Here is a 23,093-nt window from a genome sequence, read left to right as displayed (position 1 = left end):
TCGATACGCGCTCTCTCGTCCTCGCTACCGCCTTCGTGAACGCAAGATTGCTCGCCTATTCGCGCCGGATCAGCAATGACTCGGCGGAAAAGAATAGAGAGACGAAGAGCGAGACCGAATTTATCCTTCCCTAGATCACGCGTGTCCTCTCTCTCTCTCTCTCTCGCGCGCGCGCGATAGAAGAAAAAGGGAACTATTTTTTTTTTTTTTTGAGTCGACACCCCACGCTTCTTTCTCGGCGAAGAAGCACGTGGAGCGTTTCCCGAAAGAGCCGTTTCTATCGACCGATATCGCGCGGCGCAGGCTCACTGCGAGTTCCGGCGCGCGCGCGCGCGCACACACACACGTGTACGTACCGGCGTACATACGCGCGCGCGCGCGCACACATGCCTCGGCCGGATAGAGGAGCCGCCCACGCGTCATCGTCACCTATACAGGTTACACGCGGGACGGAGGGAACGACGATTCGCGGAACGGTACGCGCTTAGAGAAAGGGCCAAGACGAAGAGAGATTACGTGTGCCCCCAGGTCTACAGGGTAGCATCTCATTCGCTGCGTTCCTCACTCGTCGCGTCGATGACCGACCATCCTGTACAAATTTTCGTAATAGGGAGAAACAGAATGAGAGAGAGAGAGAGAGTCGTTCTAAAAAGCTTCTCAAAGAAAGCCTCCGACCGTAAAGGAGGGGGAAAGGATAGTCGGTATTCTTCAAATAACGATCACACATACGTATACATAGGAAGAGTGGATCGGGATTGGAAGATTACGTATTATAATGGGGCGGGACATAATTTCCTGTCATAATCAACAGAAAGCTTTCGCAATAGACCGGATATTTCGATTATAATTGTACAATATAACTATACCCATACAGCACCGCAAGATTGCAATAACATTGCAGCAACATTTTTCTGCAAGATTGCAACATTGCAGAAACATTGCGAAATGTTGCTGTAACGTTGTTATGATATTGCAGCAACAGTGAAATGTCCGCCTACAGAAATATTGCAATATAATATTGCAGCAACATAGCAATAATGCTTTATGTATATTTATCGATATAATATCCTTAACATATGAAAAAAATAATAAGAAATTAGGCTTATAAGAGTCAGGATCTAGCGTGTATATAGATTTTCTGTATTATAATAATAACAAAATTATAAAATGTAAATTTTTCAGTACACATTCGATTTCCTTCAGTGACAGAGAATATCTAAGAGAAATAAGAAAAAACTCAATTTGCAATTGCGTTAATTCACTATTTCTTTGTATCCGAAATATTCAGATATCCGGATGCAAAAAGATTGTGGTGAATTTACGCATACAACGAGTTTTTTCACATCTCTCTTGTCTTTATATAATCTCAAAATTTATTTATTAAAATCTGAAGTATCTTGCATATTAGAAAATTATTATCAAATTTTTGATTTTATATAAGAATGGAAACTATTAAAAGAATTCTTAATCCAATGTCTGAGCCCCTGTATTGGGGTCATATCATACGACTTAAATTAACAAAAATAGTTATTATATCTTTTTAATCTTACTAGCCGCTCTTTATAAATTTTATATAATCATCATGACTAAAAATTAAATGCGAAATAGATAGCGCAACATGCGCCGCATAATGGTAAACGAATGAACTAGCGATTATTGAATACTTTTTTTGTAATATTTTCGGAATGTTGCTGTAACATTGCTAAAGTTATATTGTAAAATCATATCTTTGCAATATTTCTGCAACATTAAACTGCAATATGCAATATTACAATGTTGCAGCAATATTGTTGCAAGCTTCAGTTCTGTATGGGTATATAAAACTTTATACACTTACATAGTTTTTTTCTCTTCTATCTGCATTGATTCAGTAAAGATTTGAAGATTGTAAATCGTGTAAATTGCGGAAGTGATTAACAAATTATACGTTTTATTGGCGAAGGATTTATATTTAAAAAATTAATCGTGATCTATAAATAAATAAAAAAGAATCGAGTAATAATTTCAATTGTTTCAGGTTTGAAACTTTTACGTTGTAACATTTTTCATATCATAAACTAACTACATAGTCATTGTTCGTAAAATCTTTTGTAGAGCGGAAAGAAAAAGTTTCAGTCAGAGTTGATACATAAAAAATGCTATTCCTAACGAAGAAGGAAAAATGGTTCTTTAAAAGAAAGAGACATTTTCAACGGCAATTCTTTTTTTCCGCAACGGTACCGCTCAGAAATATTAATTTTTTTGCAGTAGAGAAAGCTCAAATGCAACAATAAACAATTTAATCGTGTTAAAATTCTAAAAATGGCAAAAGTTCTTTATAATTATAAAATATTATCTTTAACAAATGTTAAAACTCTTAGTTTCTTTTTTTCCAGCATGTTAATATCTGTTATCATGAATCTTAATTTTTTATATGATCTCCCGGCAAAACTCAAACAACAAAAATTTTCGTTTACGTTATCATTCTGTAAAGAAAATAAAAGCCATTATCAAATAAAAGAAACCAGAAAATTGTATGAGAGTTTGAATTTGTCCGATTCGACGCCATGAGAAACAAATGTCAACCATATCAAATATAAAATTTTGATTATTACCGTATCCGTAAATATATGGTTAAAAAAAAAAAACATAATGCATCATCAACCGTGTTACGTAAAGAAGTTTTTGAAAATCTCAAATTGTCTTGAAATTCCTACATACAATGTGTGTTGAATTGTGAAGAGATGCCGTAAATTATGATTTCATTACTTTTGCTAAGAAAAATTCGACTCTTATTATCAGATGTGGTCAGAGAAAATGTTAAAAAAAAACGTCGATGATCCTGAAATACTGATGACATTACACGAATGATGAAAGATATATCAATTTAAGAAACATATAAGTAAACAGAAGCACATCAAGTACAAATTATTGCATTTTTCAACCATCGAACATCATGTCGAATATATCCGACATTTTATAATACGATAATCGCAGCACGACTCGTGTTTAATTCATCACCGTATAGAATGAGTTATAGAACGCGATTATCTCAGTTTCGATTTTCATTCGATCCGGGTTATATTAGACTAGCTACTACTTGACTACTCGAATTATTAAAATAAAGAATCGAGATGACATATGACAAATGTCTATTGTGACAGTAAAAATATTGAAGGGGCAAACATACGTAGAGAAATTTTTATTAATTAAAATTTTGTGCCATGACTCCTTTTAATTGTATTACGAGATTCCGTCGCTATAATTTATATCGTAAACAATTTGTATTTCAATTTGCGTTCCATTTCGTGAGTTTGTTCCACGCACTCTATTCATCTCGGTATCTCCATTATTACGCGCGACCATATAGCGCTTGCCTCCATACTGCTTGATAGACTGTTCTCTGTTAGAGTCTGATAACTGTGAATCATCATTTAGAGACTAGAGAAATTATTAAAAAAAAATACTACTCAAGTGCACACGCTATATTTGTCTTCAATTTTCAATTTTTTTTCGTACACCTGTATACCTTCAAGATAAAACCGTTATGTAGCATAACGATTATTCTTAACAAAACGGTTAGAACAAAATTAGGAAGGAGGCAAAAAATTAGCGGCAAGAAAACACTCTGAAATCCCATGTATGCGTTTCATTATATTGTCGCTACGCCAGTTTAATGGACGTGTTATATCCGCGTAAAGGCCCGTTTACATAGGACGCAACACGATAGACGCAGGCCGGTATTCATACTCTCAGTTCTTATATTTAAGACCGTCTTAAGCACAATCTTAAGGTGTTCTAAAACAATCACAGAGCCGTATTAGCATCTTAAGACATTACTTAAGGCGGTCTTAAATATAAAAACTGACTATGAATACCGGCCTGCGCCCATACAACACTAAAGCTTGCAACAACATTGCTGCAACATTGCAATATTGCATATTGTAGTTTAATGTTGCAGAAATATTGCAAAGACATTATTTTACAATATAACTTCAGCAATGTTACAGCAATATTACGAAAATATTACAAAAAAAGTATTCAATAATCGCTACTTCATTTGTTTACCGTCATGCGGCGCATGTTGCGCTATCTATTCCGCATTTAATTTTTAGTCACGGTGATTATACAAAGTTTACAAAGAGAGGCTAATAAGATTAAAGATATAATAATTATTTTTATTAGTTTAAGTTGTATGATATGACCCCAACACGGAGGATTCAGACATTGGACTAAGAATTCTTTTAATAGTTTCCATTCTTATATAAAATCAAAAATTTGATAATAATTTTCTAATATGCAAAAGATACTTCAGATTTTAATAAATAAATTTTGAGATTATATAAAGACGAGAGAGATGTGAAAAAACTCATTGTATGCGTAAATCCACCACAATCTTTTTGCATCCGGATATCTGAATACTTCGGATACAAAGAGATTGCAAATTTACACAATTGCAAATTGAGTTTTTTCTTATTTCTCTTAGATACTCTCTGTCACTGAAGGAAGTCGAATGCGTACTGAAAAATTTACATTTTATAATTTCGTTATTATTATAATACAGAAAATCTATATACACACTAGATGCTGACTCTTATAGGTCTAATTTCTTATTATTTTTTTTACATGTTAAGAATATTATGTCGATAAATATACATAAAGCATTATTGCATATATATTATATTGCTATGTTGCTGCAATATTATATTGCAATATTTCTGCAGGCGGACATCTTACTGTTGCTGCAATATCATAACAACGTTGCAGCAACATTTCGCAATGTTTCTGCAATATTGCAATCTTGCAGAAAAATGTTGTTGCAATGTTGTTGCAATGTTGTTGCAATGTTGTTGCAATCTTGCGGTGCTGTATGGGCGAGCTGCGTCTGGCGTGTTGCGTCCTATGTAGACGGGCCTTAATGCAGACAGAGAAAGAAGAAATTTATTTAACCGCAAGATCCAAAAAAGAATAGGCGGGAGCTCCGATGTTGATGCAACCGACCTCGATTCGTATATTTAGATAATGCGATTCTCGCGAGATCCTAATAGAGAAGAGAGGAAAAGGACACACAAACCGCTCTTCCGACGAGATGCAACGAGAGGGAACGCTCGGACAGCGCATGCGCGGCGTACGCGCAAATAGCGCGGCCTCACGTGTCACCGCGGAGATCTCTACGGTTCACTTGCATACGAAGACTCGCACGAGGATCTTAAAAGTCGGAGAACGGTACCCGTTGGTCCACATCCACATGTCGTACAAGTTTTCTTTACTTTGACCTGCGAATGGGGACGGGTTACATTTTTTTTTTTTCCAGGATTATATTGTTTCTCGTTTACGTATGGTATATCCCTATATATATAATGTAATTTATGCTTTAGAGGAGAGAATGATGTATTATTTTATAGTTTTGGACCTTAATTACTACTAAATCAAATTTACTCATATTCTTTAAATTGACATCACTTCAAAGCAAGATGTTAGATCGTGTTTATATATAAATCATAGGATATAAAAGTATCTCGATTTATGAGATACTTTAATTTAATTTTCTCAAAATCGCGCTGCAACATACAATAAAGATAAGAACAAAAACAATGCAGTTAGAAATCTACAAGCTAATAGAATAACGTCATTATCACACAAGAGAGATAGACCATTATATAGATTTTATAATTTGCCAAAAGAAGGATACAGGAAATTTATTTTTAAACTTTTTCTTTATAAAAATATTTGATACAAATTGATTTAGCGCATAAACGAGTAACGAATTCACAATCTATAGGCTTCCAATGAATAAACTCAAGATCAAGTTTCCAATTATCAGAACCAAATTTATATCAGCTTTGATAATGGACAATTTTTAATTATGGAAAATATGAAGATATAGATCTATATTAATTTGAGGATATTTTTCTTCTATCAATCTCGAATAAAGCGGCATACTTTTTGACATACGATAATAGATTAAAAATATTAATAAAAAGAACAAAATTTTCAAAGTTTTAATACGCGCGATACTCAAGAATCAAAAGAGTCATTTTCCACAACGAGAGATAAACAGCTTTTTTTCTGTCTGCGGGCTCTTATATCATCAAAAGACAGCTATCTCGGAAATAATATTATCTTTAAGGCTCCAGTTTCCTCAATACAGTCATATTGAATTAACAATAAGTCAGAAGCGTGAAATCGTATAAAGTTCTTTCTTACAAAGTGTTAAATAATTTAGATTTTCTTCTATGCCGTATGCGTCCGATATATATGGACTAATATAAAATATATTTTCTATTTCGCGTTATTAAATTCACATAATAATTCAATCATACATGGTGCTAAATTTCAAACGTAACAGGCCGAATATCTCGATAATTAAATTTTTTTTTGTTTTTTTTTTTTTTGACGCGTGTTTTATTCGAGCAACGTTAAAACATTGACTTACATCGATATTAATATTTTATTGTAACTCAATTTATTTTATTATAACTTAATTTAATATAATCAAAAAAATCGTGTTATATATACATACATGTGTGTGTGTGTGTGTGTATTACGTATGTGTCATACAAATGATCAACATCAATGATGATTCTTCCGATCTAGAAAAAGAAAACAATGTTTGAAGTCGTCATTGTATTGTAACACGCGGTATATACATAATATCCTTCTCTTGTACTTATACAGACATCGGGTAGACTAGCACCGAGGATTATACAGAAAACGACGATCGGAAGAAAAATGATTGCATATTGCAAGAGCTGGTCAAGGATTTCCCGCTGCATCAAGAACGAACGAGAAAGGAAGGAGGGGATGACCGGCGGAAAGAAGGGAGGAAAGAGAGATTACGGTGGGAAGAAAAAGAAAGGGAAGGAAGCGAGAAAGAGGAAGGTAGGCGAACGAGCGTGAATAAAGAGGCAAGAGAGGAGAGGTTGAGAAGGAAGCGAGAGAAGGGGGAGACGAGCTTCTTTTCAGAGAGAAAAAAAAGACGCAGGTCGAGAGAAAGAGTGACGCGACGCGACGCGATAGTCATAGAGGGGGTGAACAGGGAAGGGGCGCTCGACGCTTCGAAGAGAAAAACGTAGAACAAAATGGGGTGAGAAGGGCGGCCAGAGTTGCGAGATAAAACATGATTGTGGGGCAACAGGCGCCAGATGGGGGGAGGGGGGCGAGTCGAGGGAAGAGCAAAAGGGAGAGGAACACGATATATATATACACGGCGATAGAGGGGGGAGAGATCGTACATACATGGAAAACGAAGAAGGTAGAAAGAAAGGAGAAGGTATACAAGGGCTACCCTCCTCGGTCTCTCTCTCCACCCGTAATAGCGATGAGGGTAAGAGAGAACCGGTGGGTGGGGGCTGCGACAGCGGGATAACGAGACGAGGCGAGGAGCGCGGGAACAGACTGGCAACGGGGTGAGCAAGAGGGGAGGGGGGAAACTGGTAACCCCAGCTGGTAACGACACGCGGGAAGGGGACGTAGTACCGCTGTGAGAGAGGGGCAATTCAATGTTGTTGCGCTAGTGTGAGTTACGTATATGCACTGTCCAGCCGAGAAGAGAAGGCACAAGCGAGGAGGTACAATCAGGAGCGGTGGGAGAAAAATAAAGTGGGAAGGAGGGGGAGAGAGAGAGAGAGAGAGATGAGTACACGAATACATGCAGGAGAGCTAAGCGAACCAGCAGAGTTAGTTGCATCGGATCTGAAGGACAGAGGGGGAGGGGGAGAGAGAGGGAGAGAGAGAGAGAGGATGAACGACGTCGAACGGGGCGAGAGGATGAGGAGAGGGAAGGGGAGAGCTGAACTGCTGCGAGAGAGCGAGCGGAACGGATAGGGGAAGAGCGGATCAGAAGGGACTAGAAAGGACGGGAGGGGTGAGAGAGAGAGAGAGGAGCCCGCAGGGGAAAGGGCATATCCCGTTCTACGTCTCTGGTTTAGTTCGGCATGAGACGTCGTCGGTGGAATGTATATCGTTGCGCGCGCTTTCTCGTCGCCCGCCGCATCCTCGTCCCCCGTATCCCGCGCCAGGAGGACCCGTGTGACTGTGCGTGCGGCCGTCGTGCGTTTAGTTCGCGGGTGCGCCGCGCGGCGCTGCTCACCGGCTCGGCCGTAACAATTTCGTGACCGCCCTGCCCGCCGCAGTTTTCTCGCCGCTCGTTCCCCTGTTACGAAAAGCGCCTCGATCCTCGGTATCCGGGATCTTTCCTCCGTCGTCGGCCACGACGGAGCCGAGCAAATCGTCGTGGCGGACATGGCAGATCGCTCTATCCCGATCGCGGTTGATCGGGAATGACGCGCGATCTCGCCGTACCACGCGACATCGCAGTAGTAGTAGTAGTAATAGTAGTAGTAGTAGTAGTAGTAGCAGTAGTAGTAGTAGTAGACTGCACAAAGAGAGAACCCCGGAGAAGGGCGAGAAGGAGGGAGGGAAGAGGAGGTAGTGAAAACTCGAGACGTTGTCGTTCTGGATCGTCGTCCGTAGACGCTCTTGGCACATACGTGGTGTCCGTCGTGTCGCGCGAAAGACGCGTCGCCGCTGTGTGGTCTACGCACGCGCGCGCGCGCGCAGACTTCGCTCGTGCTCCAGAATCGTCAACCGGGAACACATAGGCGTTACTCGTCTCTGCTGGCACGTAAGTATATCTAGATATACATACATATATACATATATAATACCACACACACACACACATACAACATACACATATATACATACATACATATACATACATAAAATAAAAATCCTACGTACACATACATATACATATATACCGGTGTATACAGAGAATGCTTGCGCTTGTGTGCCGTGAGATGGAGCGACGAGATGGACGGATGGTTCTCCTCGTCTGTTTCTCCGTTGTCCCCCGCGTATTCTCTCTCTCTCTTTTTCTCTCTCTCTCTAGCGCACATACTTGCATTTATGCGTTTTCTCGTTCCGCACTGTTCCGTCCTCGGAATCGTATGGGATTCGTTCGTAGGCAAACATACTGGAATATTAGGCATCTGACAGAGTGAGACGATTGGATTGTATTAACAAAATCCAACTGTCAATTACGACGTTGAGATACAAAATGTATTTTAGAAGAATTTTGTGGCTTCATAAACTGCGCGATAGAAACATTTCCTGAAAAAATGATTTATATACATTTCACTGTTTTACTATCGTTACTGTACTGATGCAAGCGGCTCTATAGATAACCGATGCAAGTAATAACATAGATAATTGGTAAGAGAGACATATATATTATACATATATAGATTAGTCATTACTTATTGTTAGTCCATCGTGTTAATTGCATTACAAACATTGATCATAATTTTCTTTTCCAAATATCCCAATATCTGCCCGTTCTAAATTAAGTTTGAGTATATCAGCTTTCATTTTCTTCTATCGAAAAATATATAAAATATTCGAAGAATATATTTTATTATTATCGTAGATCTAGTGGGAATGATAGAAATCTGATTTTCTTTTAATTAATTTTAAATAATTCTTATATTTTAACAGATCCTTAATATACGAAATAGTCTCGAGAATTTTGCTGGTAAAATCTACAAGAATTTTCGCGCAAGGAAAATTTCTCTCTGTCATAAAGCTGTCACCGTCCACGTCAACATTGCCATACAAACACAATTCGTCAATTGAAAAAGAAGGACGGAAGAAAATGTCGTCAGAAATCGAATTTTTTCTCGCAATATTCTCTGCACGATAATCTTAATCTGAGTCGCGTTTGCATATCTTAGATGTTGACGTCCGAGGAAAAAAAAAAATCACGAGCTCTTTGATACGGCAAATATAAAAAAATATCAATTTTCTTAATTTAATATAATCACAGAGAAAAAAAATGTACTTTGCTACGGTAGAGTTGGAAAAATATCTTAATAAGGATTCTCACTGTATTGCGACAAGAATCTTATCTAATTACAATTACTAAATTGCGATATCGCTATTATACCTATTATTACTTTCTATGTATCTGTCTGATGTAATTTTCTTTATTTATCTTTATCTCCTCGCTTTTATTACGAGAGCAGCGCTTGATCGATCCTTAAAATGTTATATTCGACTTCCGATCTCCCGTTTATGCGATCGGGTATTGAATGGGGATTCTTATACAAAAAGCCAAGTTGTCGTCCTTTCCTTCCCGCCCTTAATAACGGAAAAGCCAAGTTGCTCCCTCGATGTCCGCCTTTCGCGGTCTCTGTGTCTCTCGTCTGGTCGCTAAGTGACTGCGAACGGCAGTCTGGTAGGGTCGCCTTTGCTTTTCGCAAGTGTCGTCTAATGTCGTGAGAATATTTCGTGAGCAGTCGGCGATCATTCCTTTTTCCATTACGAGAACTGAAATTGAGAATAACTTATTACATTCGCCGTTTAATACAGCGTATAGTTATCAAAATAATTCACATACTAACCCATACAGCACCGCAAGATTGCAACAACATTCCAACAACATTTTTCTGCAAGATTGCAACATTGCAGAAACATTGCGAAATGTTGCTGCAACGTTGTTATGATATTGCAGCAACAGTAAGATGTCCGCCTGCAGAAATATTGCAATATAATATTGCAGCACCATAGCAATATAATATATATGCAATAATGCTTTATGTATATTTATCGACATAATATTCTTAACATGTAAAAAAAATAATAAGAAATTAGGAATATGAGAGTCAGCATCTAGTGTGTATATAGATTCTCTGTATTATAATAATAACGAAATTATAAAATGTAAATTTTTGGTTACACATTCGACTTCCTTCAGTGACAGAGAGTATCTAAGAGAAATAGGAAAAAAACTCAATTTGCAATTGTGTAAATTTGCAATCTCTTTGTATCCGAAATATTCAGATATCCGGATGCAAAAAGATTGTGGTGGATTTACGCATACAATGAGTTTTTTCACATCTCTCTCGTCTTTATATAATCCCAAAATTTATTTATTAAAATCTGAAGTATCTTGCATATTAGAAAATTATTATCAAATTTTTGATTTTATATAAGAATGGAAACTATTAAAAGAATTCTTAGTCCAATGTCTGAATCCCCCGTGTTGGGGTCATATCATACAACTTAAACTAATAAAAATAATTATTATATCTTTAATCTTATTAGCCTCTCTTTGTAAACTTTGTATAATCACCGTGACTAAAAATTAAATGCGGAATAGATAGCGCAACATGCGCCGCATGACGGTAAACAAATGAAGTAGCGATTATTGAATACTTTTTTTAGAATATTTTCGTAATATTGCTGTAACATTGCTGAAGTTATATTGTAAAATAATGTCTTTGCAATATTCCTGCAACATTAAACTGCAATATGCAATATTGCAATGTTGCAGCAATGTTGTTGCAAGCTTTAGTGTTGTATGGGAATTAATTTAAACGCAACTCTTTTTTTCTTCATCATAAATTGATTGGAAATATAATATTATCATATAGGAATATTTGACGCGATAAAATCTACTTTGCAAGTATGAAAGAAACGTTATTTTCCCTCCATTCTTCTCTCATTGGAAAATTCAAGTTATCACGTGTTAATTTAACGTAAAAGAAATGATCAATGTTAAATAATAATTCATGTTGATCTGTGAGATACTTAATAATTACATTCGAGAAAAAGCGTATGTGAAATATATTAGGGGGATAATTCCTTTATAAAAAATAATAAATACATATAATTTTTCGTGAAGAAACTGTGAGACGGACATCTAAATAAATTCTAATCTACGTGTTGCGTGACACGAGATTCCGATACTTGTATGAGAAATCTCATATATAGGAAATAAAGAGGAAGCTGCGATAGACGCACGCATTATTCAATGCTCCGAAAGGAATTCCATTACAAAAGCCGCCTTGAGCATTCAATTTTGTGCAACTTTTTACGCGACACGCTGACAGGAGCGCAGCAACGCGCGTGAGAACGACCACTCGTACCACGTGTTAATTTCTGAAACACGTGTCGGTATAATCTCAATTACATTGACGACGGTCTCGATCAGGTTAGGTTAGGTCTTTGATCCTCAAACTTTACTTTCCTGCTTCAACAATATGTGTGTGTGTGTGTGTGTGTGTGTGTGTGTGTCTACTCAAATCTTGTAAAAACTTTCTCCGAAAATTCTGATCGTTCAGGTATTTTTATTCAAAATTCCGAAGAATAGAAATTCCAGAGTAAAAAGAATTATTTTGAAGATTTTCTGATGTAATTTTCTAAAATAAGTTTTTTTATTGTATACATTTTTTTAATACTCCTCTTTCGTGTGACACAGAGCTATTTAAGTTTCAAATGCTATAGACTTGCAAATGTGTATATTATAATTTGTTTTATCGACGGATTGCCATCAATGTATATAAGAGGATATATTATCGGAGAGAATTTTTTTAAAAAGTCCTAATAAAATTCCATGAAAAAATTCCCTGATTTCCCCAGATACAAAAAAAAAAAAAAAATGAAAATGAAAATTTCAGGTTTTTCCGGGAAGTAAGACACCTTGATAAAATTAGCATCGATAGATTATGATATCATTTGTATCTTTGATTACTTACAGAGTTTGCGAATTAATTGACGTAAAATACCAAAAAATATACATTTATTATTATTGTCATTTATATTGTGATTAATATATCTGAGATTATTTTTTGCGGGATAAATCTTTCGCTTCAAGAGAGATCCGCGACGTCGTTTGCCGTACGTTGCGCTGAGAATTTCGCTTCTTCGCCTCTCGGAGCAGTCCGGTATAAATAGACATAGTGCGTTAGAAGATCGCAGAACGCGTTACCTAAGGGCGCACGTTTCGCGGATTAAATTATTCGAGTAAATAACGACGAGAAAAAACGCCGTATAAAATTAATAATCGAACGGATTCTATTCCGTTTCTCGATATTATTCACATGCTTTTATTATATAAACTGTATACGTATGCATATATAAATGTCGATCATAGATAATCTATTATCTGTGATTTATTTCTAGTTGGATAAGGGCAACGTAGTGCCCCTGATTGTCGTGTTTATCGCTGATCGAATTCGAAAGATTACCTCTCGCCTATTTTCGCATGTATGAGAAGGTATATATTTTTCTGTGTAGCAATAGATTTTAATTGAAATCGATAAAACGGAATATTGGATGAAGGATAATTAGCAAAATTATTCATAGATCTACGAATATTTTCGCGAAAATCTTAAATAAAGATATTAAAAGTATAGCCGTAGAGAAATAGCTGATAGATAAAAAAAAAAAAATTAATATTATAGAGAAATTGCAGATTTTATATGTAAAGGATCGTTTCAGGTTGTTACATCAGAGATCAAAAAGATATAGGTATATCTGTAATACAAATATTGAGTCTACTTGTAAACCTAATCTAATATTAGCGAGAGATTATTTATTGAGTGAAACTTTTACTTTTTTTTTTTTCAGTTTTAAATTCTTGATATGTGAGGGCTCAGTTACATACACAAAGATATTTAATATCGAAATCAAAAGTAACAGCCTTAAAAAATTTGATAACTTTACAATAATTCGTCATGTATATAGGATTTAATTTATTCAACGACGCACATATAAGATTTTAATTTATTGAACATTCTTGAAAAATTTGCATTGTTTGGCCTATAGGTATAAAAGATATATATAGCTAGTATCTACCGTTGCGCTCGCGACACGTGTTGCGCGGCAACAGAGTTAAATCATCGACATTCAATCGGATTTATAGGAAGGAAAAATGTATTGGTAGGTAAAAATCTCACCACAAGAATTATATGTTAAACATTTAACAATTTTCTACTCGCCTAATTGTTATTTATCAACGGATATCCCGATGTTACCTCCTATAGAAATTCCAATGAATCGAAATTATTTCATCCAATGTTTCGAAAGTTTAAAATTCTTTCAACAATTTCTCCATTATCTCAAATTATTTGCATTAAATAAAATTAAAAGTGCATTATTTTGTTGAAATAATCAGGAATATATTATGCTTCAAGCATAGATAAATAATCACGTGTGTGTGTGTGTGTGTGTGTGTGTGAGAGAGAGAGAGAGAGACAGACAGACAGAGAGAGAGAGAGAGAAAAGAGTGAAATTTATATTATATTTAAAAAATTTTCATTTATATATTATACTTTTGGATATTATATAGAGTATCCGTCTGTCAGAAGCACATTACGCTCTTTTGTTTTCACTGTATACTTCTCCGTATGACATTTCTTTTTCGACCAACTTCACTTTCTCTCTCGGAAGTAAAATAGAAAAGCGTCTTTTTATTCTCGATCCTCGCACGAAATCTCTCTTTTAATTGGGAATAGGAGGAGATGGAATTCACCCTAAGAAGCAGCGTGTGCTAAACGACAAAAGGACGCGTCGCGATGTATATAAATGGCGGAATCTATACGCGTTCCCGTGTCGACAACACGTGTTACGCTTATATGGCGACGCACAGCATGCCGCTTGTCAAGTCCGACAGTAAACGCAATTTTCGAATTTCCCCTTCCCCTCCCTCCTCCACCCCCACCCCCGCCCCCCACCCCCCCCCCCCCCAAAAAAAAAGAAAACCAAAGGAGAAATTTTCCGTAAAATTCGCGATTCTTCGCGTAACGCAAATAACTAGGTGGGTTAGACTTATCTCGTCGGGCCGTAAAATACCGCGATATTCGATCAATACCGCCAGGTATATTCGACGAGCGTACACACACACACACACACACGCAAATATATACATCACGTTGCAAGGGACGCGTTTGGCGGTTTAACCGCATCGCCGGGCGAGCGGAAAAGCGAAAAGAACGATTCTAAACAGAGACGGGAAATGTACCCGTATATACCCTCCTATACCTACAGACGGACTTTTGAAGCCCGTTCGGTGGGGATGACAACGAGTGTACAGGGGGGAATCGCACAGCTACCTGAGAAAGCCTCGAAAAAATTCAACTAAGCGTGTATATACACATTAAATGACATATCGCTAGAATTTCTGTATCTGTAAAGTATATGAGTTGTCGTGTACGAAAGTAGCGAAATGCAGGACAAATTTCATTTATATAAATACATAATTTTCATGATACTTTCAACAGATATTCTACATGAAGATTTTATTGTATCTAATTCATTCAAGCTGTATACATATTATAATTGCATTATTGCGGAATTTTTGAGAATTTTAAAAATACCGTAAGATCCCTTACGATCTGCTCATCAATTTCTCACGGGATTAACGCGCAGATTGATAATAGTAATTAATCAAATTCTTAAGTTTAGAATTGACAAATTAAAAATGATCGCGTTTCTCCTTATAGACTTAGCGTTTTGCAATTCCCGACGAAGAAATGGCTGGTATCGGCAAAAGGATGCTCTTACGTGATGGTATCAACGCAGAGTACTGTCTATTGTGCCGAGGCTACCTCATAGACGCCACAACCGTGGTGGAGTGTTTGCATTCCTGTAAGTAAAGAGATTTATGTAGTTCAGATTTTATTGCTCGTCAACGTATATGATAAACTAATATGTCGTATTTTTTGCCATTCAGTTTGCAGAAGTTGCATTTTAAAACATCTCAGCACTTCAGCGCAGTGCCCATCGTGCAAACATGTGCTCAATAAAGCGAAGCCAAATATCAAGTATGTAATCATATGTTTTTATTGTTTTGTATTGTTCGATTAATTTGCATCGTGCACTTGCACTTTTGCAGTAATGACAAATCGTTGTTTGGAAAAATAAAATTTTAATCTTTATTAAAGAGATATTTCATTACATGAGTAAAATTATTGTAAATATATAATATCAAAAAATAGTTTTTTTATATTTTAGATAACGAAATATCGATTTCAAACTGGTCAAAGTGAATGGATTCCCGCGAGTTGCATTATATATATATATATACATCTTAAAAAAAAAAAAATATATATATATATATATATTGTTATTATTATTATTATTATTTATGATTGTGATCTTTTCGCAGAGCCGATAAGACGTTACAGGAGATCGTATATAAGCTGGTGCCTGGGTTATACCATAGAGAAATGCTAAAGAGGAGGGAGTTTTATAAAAAGCATCCCGAGCACGGTAATTAATCGTTCTAAGACCTCATGGTTTCTCGGATCTTTGTATGAGCATTCCCGTTTAAGATTCCTGTTCTCTTATCGCAATTATATTTAATTATAATTAGAGATAAGAAATTATGTAAATTTTTTTTCGAGGTAACACATACTAATTTATTTTTATATACAATATAAAAATAATTCATAAAATTTTTTGTTTTTGATATCATAGCTCAATATAGTTTAGAGTTTAGACCAATAGCCTTAATATAAACGATGTATTTTGAATATTATATCTTAAATTTTCAAACAATTAGCGAATCTAACAACGCCGGAACAACGCGGTGAAGATGTGAGCGGACGATTAATATTCAATCCTGAGGATGTGGTGAGCTTAAGCTTGGAATATCTGCCGCCAAAAACAGATCCGCTGGATATATTGACTACCAATGACGCGGATACAAGCAATTCGAATAGCGTCAACAGCTGTGGCAATACCAATAACAGTAATCACAACGGCAATACTGGCAACAGCAGAAGATATCTACAATGTCCGGCTCTCGTAACTATTGCGCATCTCAAAAAGTTCATATCAATGAAATACAGCGTTGACCTAACAAGATACACCATCGAGATTTGTCATCGACGCGCGACTCTTCCCGAAAACTGGACCCTCATGGATGTCGCTTATATTTACGCGTGGAAAAGAGTATGTATTATCTTATTCGTCTATCTCTCTTCGTGAAATAATTATTAAACGATAATATAATTAAGTCGTAACAATCTGTATGTGCGTGATGATTTTTACATGCTTATACATATATAAGATTTTTATTTTTATATATTAAATATAAATATAAGAAGATCTCATTTAAATTGCCTTTCTTGCAGATTGCACCGATGAGATTTTTCTATCTAGTGGCGCATGAGCAGAGACTCGAAGCACCGCTGCACCAAAGACCATCGACTCCGGGATTGGGAGCCCGGGAATGTTTGCCGCCGAACGACGTTCGGAATAACAGTGATATAAACAGTAATCCTGTTAATCAGATTCCGGAAACGTCTAAATCAGAGGTTAAAGCTGCGAGCGATAGCGATAGAACAACGTCTTTGACGAAAAATTTGACTAAGATTGCAAGCAAGGTAAATACGCCTATGAATTGCAAACCAACAGTGTCAGGTGAGAAAGACGAAACAAGCAAAACGACAACGATATCCGCAACGTCGTCGACACTAGCAGCGACGAGCACGACGAAGACGATATTAATCACAGTAGCGACAAACATGTCTTCATCGACGACAACGACAACGACAACGACGACGACGACGACGACGACGACGACGACGACGACGATACCGATGACGACAACGACGCCGACAACGCCGACGACGACGACGCCGACGACGACGTCGATGACGACGCCGACAACGACGACGACGACGACGACGACGACGATACCGATGACGACAACGACGCCGACAACGCCGACGACAACGACGCCGACAACGCCGACGACGCCGACGACGACAACGACGCCGACAACGCCGATAACGACGCCGACAACGCCGACGACGCCGACGACGACGACGCCGACGACGACGACGCCGACGACGACGACAACGACGACGACGTGTAATGACTCGAACAAGCAAATAAAGAGTCCGATTAAGATAATGAAGAATCCAGACGGAAAATACGAAGTGCTGAAGAATCCGTCCACTCCTTCTACCGTGATGAACATTAAAAGTCCAACGAGTCCTGAATTTAGTGTCGTGAATTCCAACGGTGTCAAGATAACGCTGAAGCAATGTTCGCCACCTCAAAATAATAATGTGAAAAAACCAAAAGTCATTAGCGATGTTCTGTTACGTTGCGGCCAAATAGAAAAAGACGTGCCATCGTCGGGCGCGTTGATTCAGCGACTACAGCCGAAACAAGATAAAGATAAACTTGCTACAACAGGATTGCCCGATAAGTTGGAAAAGCAACGGCGTAAAGTGACCTTCTCCGTAGATCGACCTCCGACATCCGAAAAGACCTCTCCCACTAACGCCAGCGGTACCGTGCCAAAAACAGCGTTAAAGAAACCGGCAGAGCAGCAGGACAAAAAGCAATTTCTGCAGGGTTTCCAATTAACCGCCCGGGAACCATCGATGCCAAACGATAACAAGCTGATACCTACCATTCGAGACATTGGTGCCGCGGTAAATGCCCTTAAATCTCTTCAAAAAAATAACGCGAAGGTGGAGGAATCCTCGAAGAAAGATACCAACGATATCAAGAAAAAGAGCAATACTGAGAACGCCGGCTCGAATGCGAACGGCAATACCATCGCAACAAACGCGGTCGCGAAACGGTATCTCCTCGGAATGACTGTTAATTCGCGTGCAAACAAGACTAACGATGCAAACGGACGTGCATTAAATTCGGGAGTCGGTTCAAATAGCACGAACATCGCGAGCAGCAACCATCTTGCCACCTTCTCTAGCGATCCGCCGATCGTTACAGCCGGAGCGGTAAAGAGAAAATGTCCGCCGGGTGTACCAATCGCCGATTTAAAACGTCGAAAATCGTTGCAGATAGCTCAGAGACAGGAATCTAACAAGAAACAAAACGTTTCTCCGTATAATTCTGCTAAGCTATTACGTACTTCTTCAGCGGAGCATGTGATACCTACGAGCAGAGCGACTAATATACTAATGGGAGATTACGGTAGCAGTTCGAGCCGCGTGTCCAACGCAAAAGCGTCGACCAGCCCGGTACTGTCAAACGACACCAGAGATTTTCTAGTGGATGGCTACGGATTGAATATTCCAGCGAGTTTGAGCATAACGCTGACATCACCCAAGTCTCCAGGAGTTTCCGGGCAATTAGTCGAGTCCAAAGATTCCAGCGATAACAATCGCGGGAAGGTCGCGCTGGGCAAAGTGAACCCTAGTATCACGTTGAACGATCGGTCGGTCGATCCGCGCGTGTTGAAGGCTCTGAAGACCGGACAGATCAGAATGCCAGCCACTCCAGCGAAGGCCAAACCAGCGGCGGCAACGGCAGCGACGACGAAACAGACGCCGATGACGACGGATCGTAGCGAGACAGCAACGAACCCGCAGCGAACGACGACATTTGCTGGCAAACGAAAGAAGGAACACGAATTATCCAGGGACATTCTGGATTTGAGCGGAGGTAAAAAAAATATGGATTTACATCCTCTAAGAATTCCTCAACCGGTGACTAAGCTTAACCAAAACAAAACCAATAAGATTACGGGCAAGGATAATGTACAACCGGGTAGCGTCTCCGATCAGGGCCAACTGGTGACGCTGGGCAACCATCTGTATTATCGAGCACCTCCAGGTTCTCTAACACCCGCCGCTCACCGTGTCAACGATTTTCCACTACCACCGTCGCCATCGCGCACCCCCGTTTATGCGCCGTGTCTCGGTTCCATCAATCGATCGAACTCGGACTTTTCATCTGTCTTTCCGACTCTATCGAGCTTTTATGCTCTGAATCAAGCGCCGAATCTTCAACAATTTCATATGGACACGGCGCGGCTGAAACTGCCACCACGTTCCATTGCAGAAAGCGGCGCAATCTCTGCGTCCTCTGGAAGTGGTGACAACCCAATTAATCCTAGTATCAATGGCATACCAGGAAAGAGTCATTTAGCCGCTCAGTGCGCGCCGGTTAAGCCTGCGAGGTCTTCCATAGCACCCTTGGCGGTTCCCATCAATAAGCAACAACAATCTGTCGACAAATCTGCAAACGTCAATGCCAATCGGACGCATCTGGGCGATTCCTCAAGCAAACCTTCGGCTTTTCGTAATAACGAAGGTCATGTCTCGGCGGACGAAACTCTTCGTCTGAACGTCCAAAAAAGATTTTTCTCGAATGTCGAAAGTACAAATAACAGGTTTCTGTCACGGAACGATGACGTAAAGAGCACAAGTCAAGCCACGAACGAGACTGTTGCAGATACGAAAGCCGAGCCCAGAAAAGAAACGATCAATCCTGACAATTCGATGCAACAGCAACAGCGGCAACAGCAACAGAATCGCGAGGCAGCGAGTCCTAATATCGTATCGTCGACGGCTTCGCCATCGCCACCTCCCGGCAGTAATGGTGCGAGGAATGAGGGTAATACTAATCACGGTGACAATAATATCAACAGTTCAAACGAAGGTAATAACGGGACATCTTCGAGTCCTACGAAGAGCATCGCTTCCGAAGCGACGTGCAACAAATCGCCGGACAGTCCGGATTCCAGTTCGATCACAGTGGAGTGCAGTTCGGGTACGAGTTCGAGCAAGACAACGGATCGGGAAATGTCGACGGATGGGACGAAAACTTCGGACGCGAATCCAACTGTCGATGATTCTACCGCTTCCGATGATAAGAACAAATTCGCCATCAAACCGGAAGTGAGTGAGATCGCGAAGCAATTGACCTCCGTGCAGAAAACGTTACTGGCGGTTTTTCCTTCGAACGAATGGGCGAACAACCCCATCGCCGCCGAGCATTTGGGAAACTTCTTGAAAAGTCTGAATGCCACGATAAAGAGCGAAGAGAGCGCTGATGAATCCAAGGCGGAGAAAACTGATCGGAAAACCGAGAGTAACGAGAATCGGTAATAACACTTCCGTTGATTCAAGAAAGATCAAGGCATGACTAATCACGACAATTTTACGGTGTTGAAAACTATACGCCTGGATGGTGTTTCGAGTCATCGATGTGACAATTTTATATAGGATTTTATAGCTCATCTGGTGAAAAAAAGGACAGTTTTAGTTTCTTTCATCTCGATGATTGTTATATAGATCGGAGGTTTCACTGAATTCATTGTACATCCGATTATTATACGCGATAATGCGCATAAAAAAACTTAATGATAACGAGAGAAATATGGGACACACGCAAGCAGACAAACGGATAAACTCTGAGACACTGCCACATGAATGGAAAGATGCGTGGGATCATTTTTTACATGGATGCACACAGTTATTATAATTCACGCGAAGTGGAAGAGGAGAATTTCATAAAAAGAACGTTACATATATTATAGAATACACAGAACATACAAAATAGTATAAAGAGCAGTAGATCGAGAATTTTATTTTTCCAAGTTTCTTAAAAAAAATCTTTCATATGCTCTAGAGGATGATCTATAGATTACATTATTGATCTTGTCAAATTCAAACTTGAAACATTCCGGAAGAAAGAATCCATTGTCTTTCTCTGAGAATCTTATATGCTGATACCAGAATGTAACTTTCAATCAGTGATGTAAATTGACAACAACACCTTATTTCACAAACAACTATGTTATGGATAGTTTACGGTCATTGCTTTCAACATTTGCTATTAAAATCGTCATGTAACAAAATCGCGTCTTTATATATTCAATTAATAAGTAACAAGTGTTATATAGCTGCGTTGACAGCTAAACAGAAAAGTAATAAGAAGCTAAAAGTGGTCCAAGCAAAAACAAATTGTGTAAACTGCATTTGCATTTATACCGTTTTTCTAAAATTTGCTAATGTATAATCAAATACCAGAAAATGAAAAAGATTGCAAGATTGAATTAATAGGATAATAAAAAACATTATCTATATTTTATTCAATCCTTTATTATTGTATGCATATATTTCATTATATAACTTGTTGATTAAGCTCAGATATGAAAGTTACTAAGTAGATGATGCGAATACAGTTCCACACGTACAGATCCGATACTGTAAATTAAAAATGTCACATGCGCAACATATTCTTGGAAAATGAAAAAATCTTTTCAACCCAGTACTATTCTCTTACTATATCTTTTGTGTTATGTTTTTTTATGTATTAGTTACATGCATAATGTCTATATGTTGTATAATTATTGTTATGTTACGCTACTGCTCACAAGGCATTTGTATTATATTAATTGTATTTTATTTGAGACTTGTACATATTTATGATTATTATATATAATAATGAGCGGATCATAGCAATGTCCTCTTCTCGAAATTCCTGTTATTTGATAAATCGGTAGTTAACCGAATACGTTTCTTGTGTTTTACATATTAAGGATATGTGTAGTACGATAAGAGAATATATCGTTTCTATATTTGACATACAGTCAAATTGTCCGTATTGTAAAGTCATCTGAATTAAACAATCTTGACAAGATATTTCTTATTATAAACATTCTCGTCAGTTCCTATTCTCATTCCAATGGCATTCTCATTACGTCAAAAATGTTTGTCGCGCGCTTTGTTTTTCATTCGCTTTCTCATTCAAATGTGATCGTATAAGGCAAATGTAAAAAGCAGAACATGAGAAAAACATTCAATCTTTACGGACATATGATATATAATACATTATATATAATTTGTATAATTATATTGTGTTATATCTTTACAATAAATTTCTTTTTAAGATACTTTATAGATAATATATATTTTCTCTTCGTATCTCTTTATAAATAATATGTAAATGTGTAATGCATTGTAAATTATTCATTTACAGTCTCAACTTTCTAATTCTTAAATTTTTTCCAACATTTCATTGCTTCATTACGTCACATTTGCCACTTGGACCTGCATTGCAAAATGAAAGTGGCACTGTATATATTTTTATTCTGCATTATATACTATTGAAATAAAATGTGGGGGACTGTGAAAAAATGACAAGAATAAAGAAGCATTTATCAGATTTTTTCCAACGTATCACAAAAGACTTCGCACACTTCTCTATTAAATTATTCCAATGTCAACACAATGGAAACACAATTTTTCAAAAATTTTTCATTCCCACTCTTTACCGCGTATAATTGAAGAAAATTGGATATAGAATTAAAAGAAGTGTTTTACTCACAAATTTTATATATACGTTTCCAGATAAACCAATAGTTTTGATTGACTCGATCACGTCGCCTTTCTTACAATCTATTCAAACTTGCGTAGCAGTGCAAGAGAATTCTCCTCTTCTAAAATCGTTGAGAGATTGGATTAATCTGGAATCTCTCGTCCATTCCCGCTCTGTTTTGGCACATGCGCAAAATCAAAATGTCAATTTTGCTCTTTATTTCGCTCTACGCA

At 37.9% G+C, this 23,093-nt stretch overlaps 1 protein-coding gene across 1 annotated transcript; it reads left to right on the top strand.

Moving 5' to 3' along the window:
* Positions 1–7,899: 7,899 nt before the first annotated feature.
* LOC138932005 (polycomb group protein Psc-like) lies at positions 7,900–22,308 on the top strand. The gene is made up of 6 exons (XM_070293451.1): positions 7,900–8,605; positions 15,270–15,414; positions 15,500–15,590; positions 15,935–16,038; positions 16,331–16,722; positions 16,905–22,308. Exons 2-6 carry the CDS (start codon positions 15,300–15,302, stop codon positions 20,643–20,645), a joined length of 4,443 nt encoding a protein of 1,480 aa, XP_070149552.1. The 5' UTR covers positions 7,900–8,605; positions 15,270–15,299; the 3' UTR covers positions 20,646–22,308.
* The last annotated feature ends 785 nt before the right edge of the window (positions 22,309–23,093 follow it).

The sequence above is a fragment of the Polyergus mexicanus genome, unplaced genomic scaffold (assembly GCF_030449975.1).
Source record: "Polyergus mexicanus isolate NDT 795.1 unplaced genomic scaffold, iyPolMexi1.0 SCAF_3, whole genome shotgun sequence".
Classification (NCBI taxonomy): Eukaryota; Metazoa; Arthropoda; class Insecta; order Hymenoptera; family Formicidae; genus Polyergus; species Polyergus mexicanus.
Note: the sequence above shows the minus strand (reverse complement) of the source record. Positions and strands in the feature narration are given on the sequence as shown.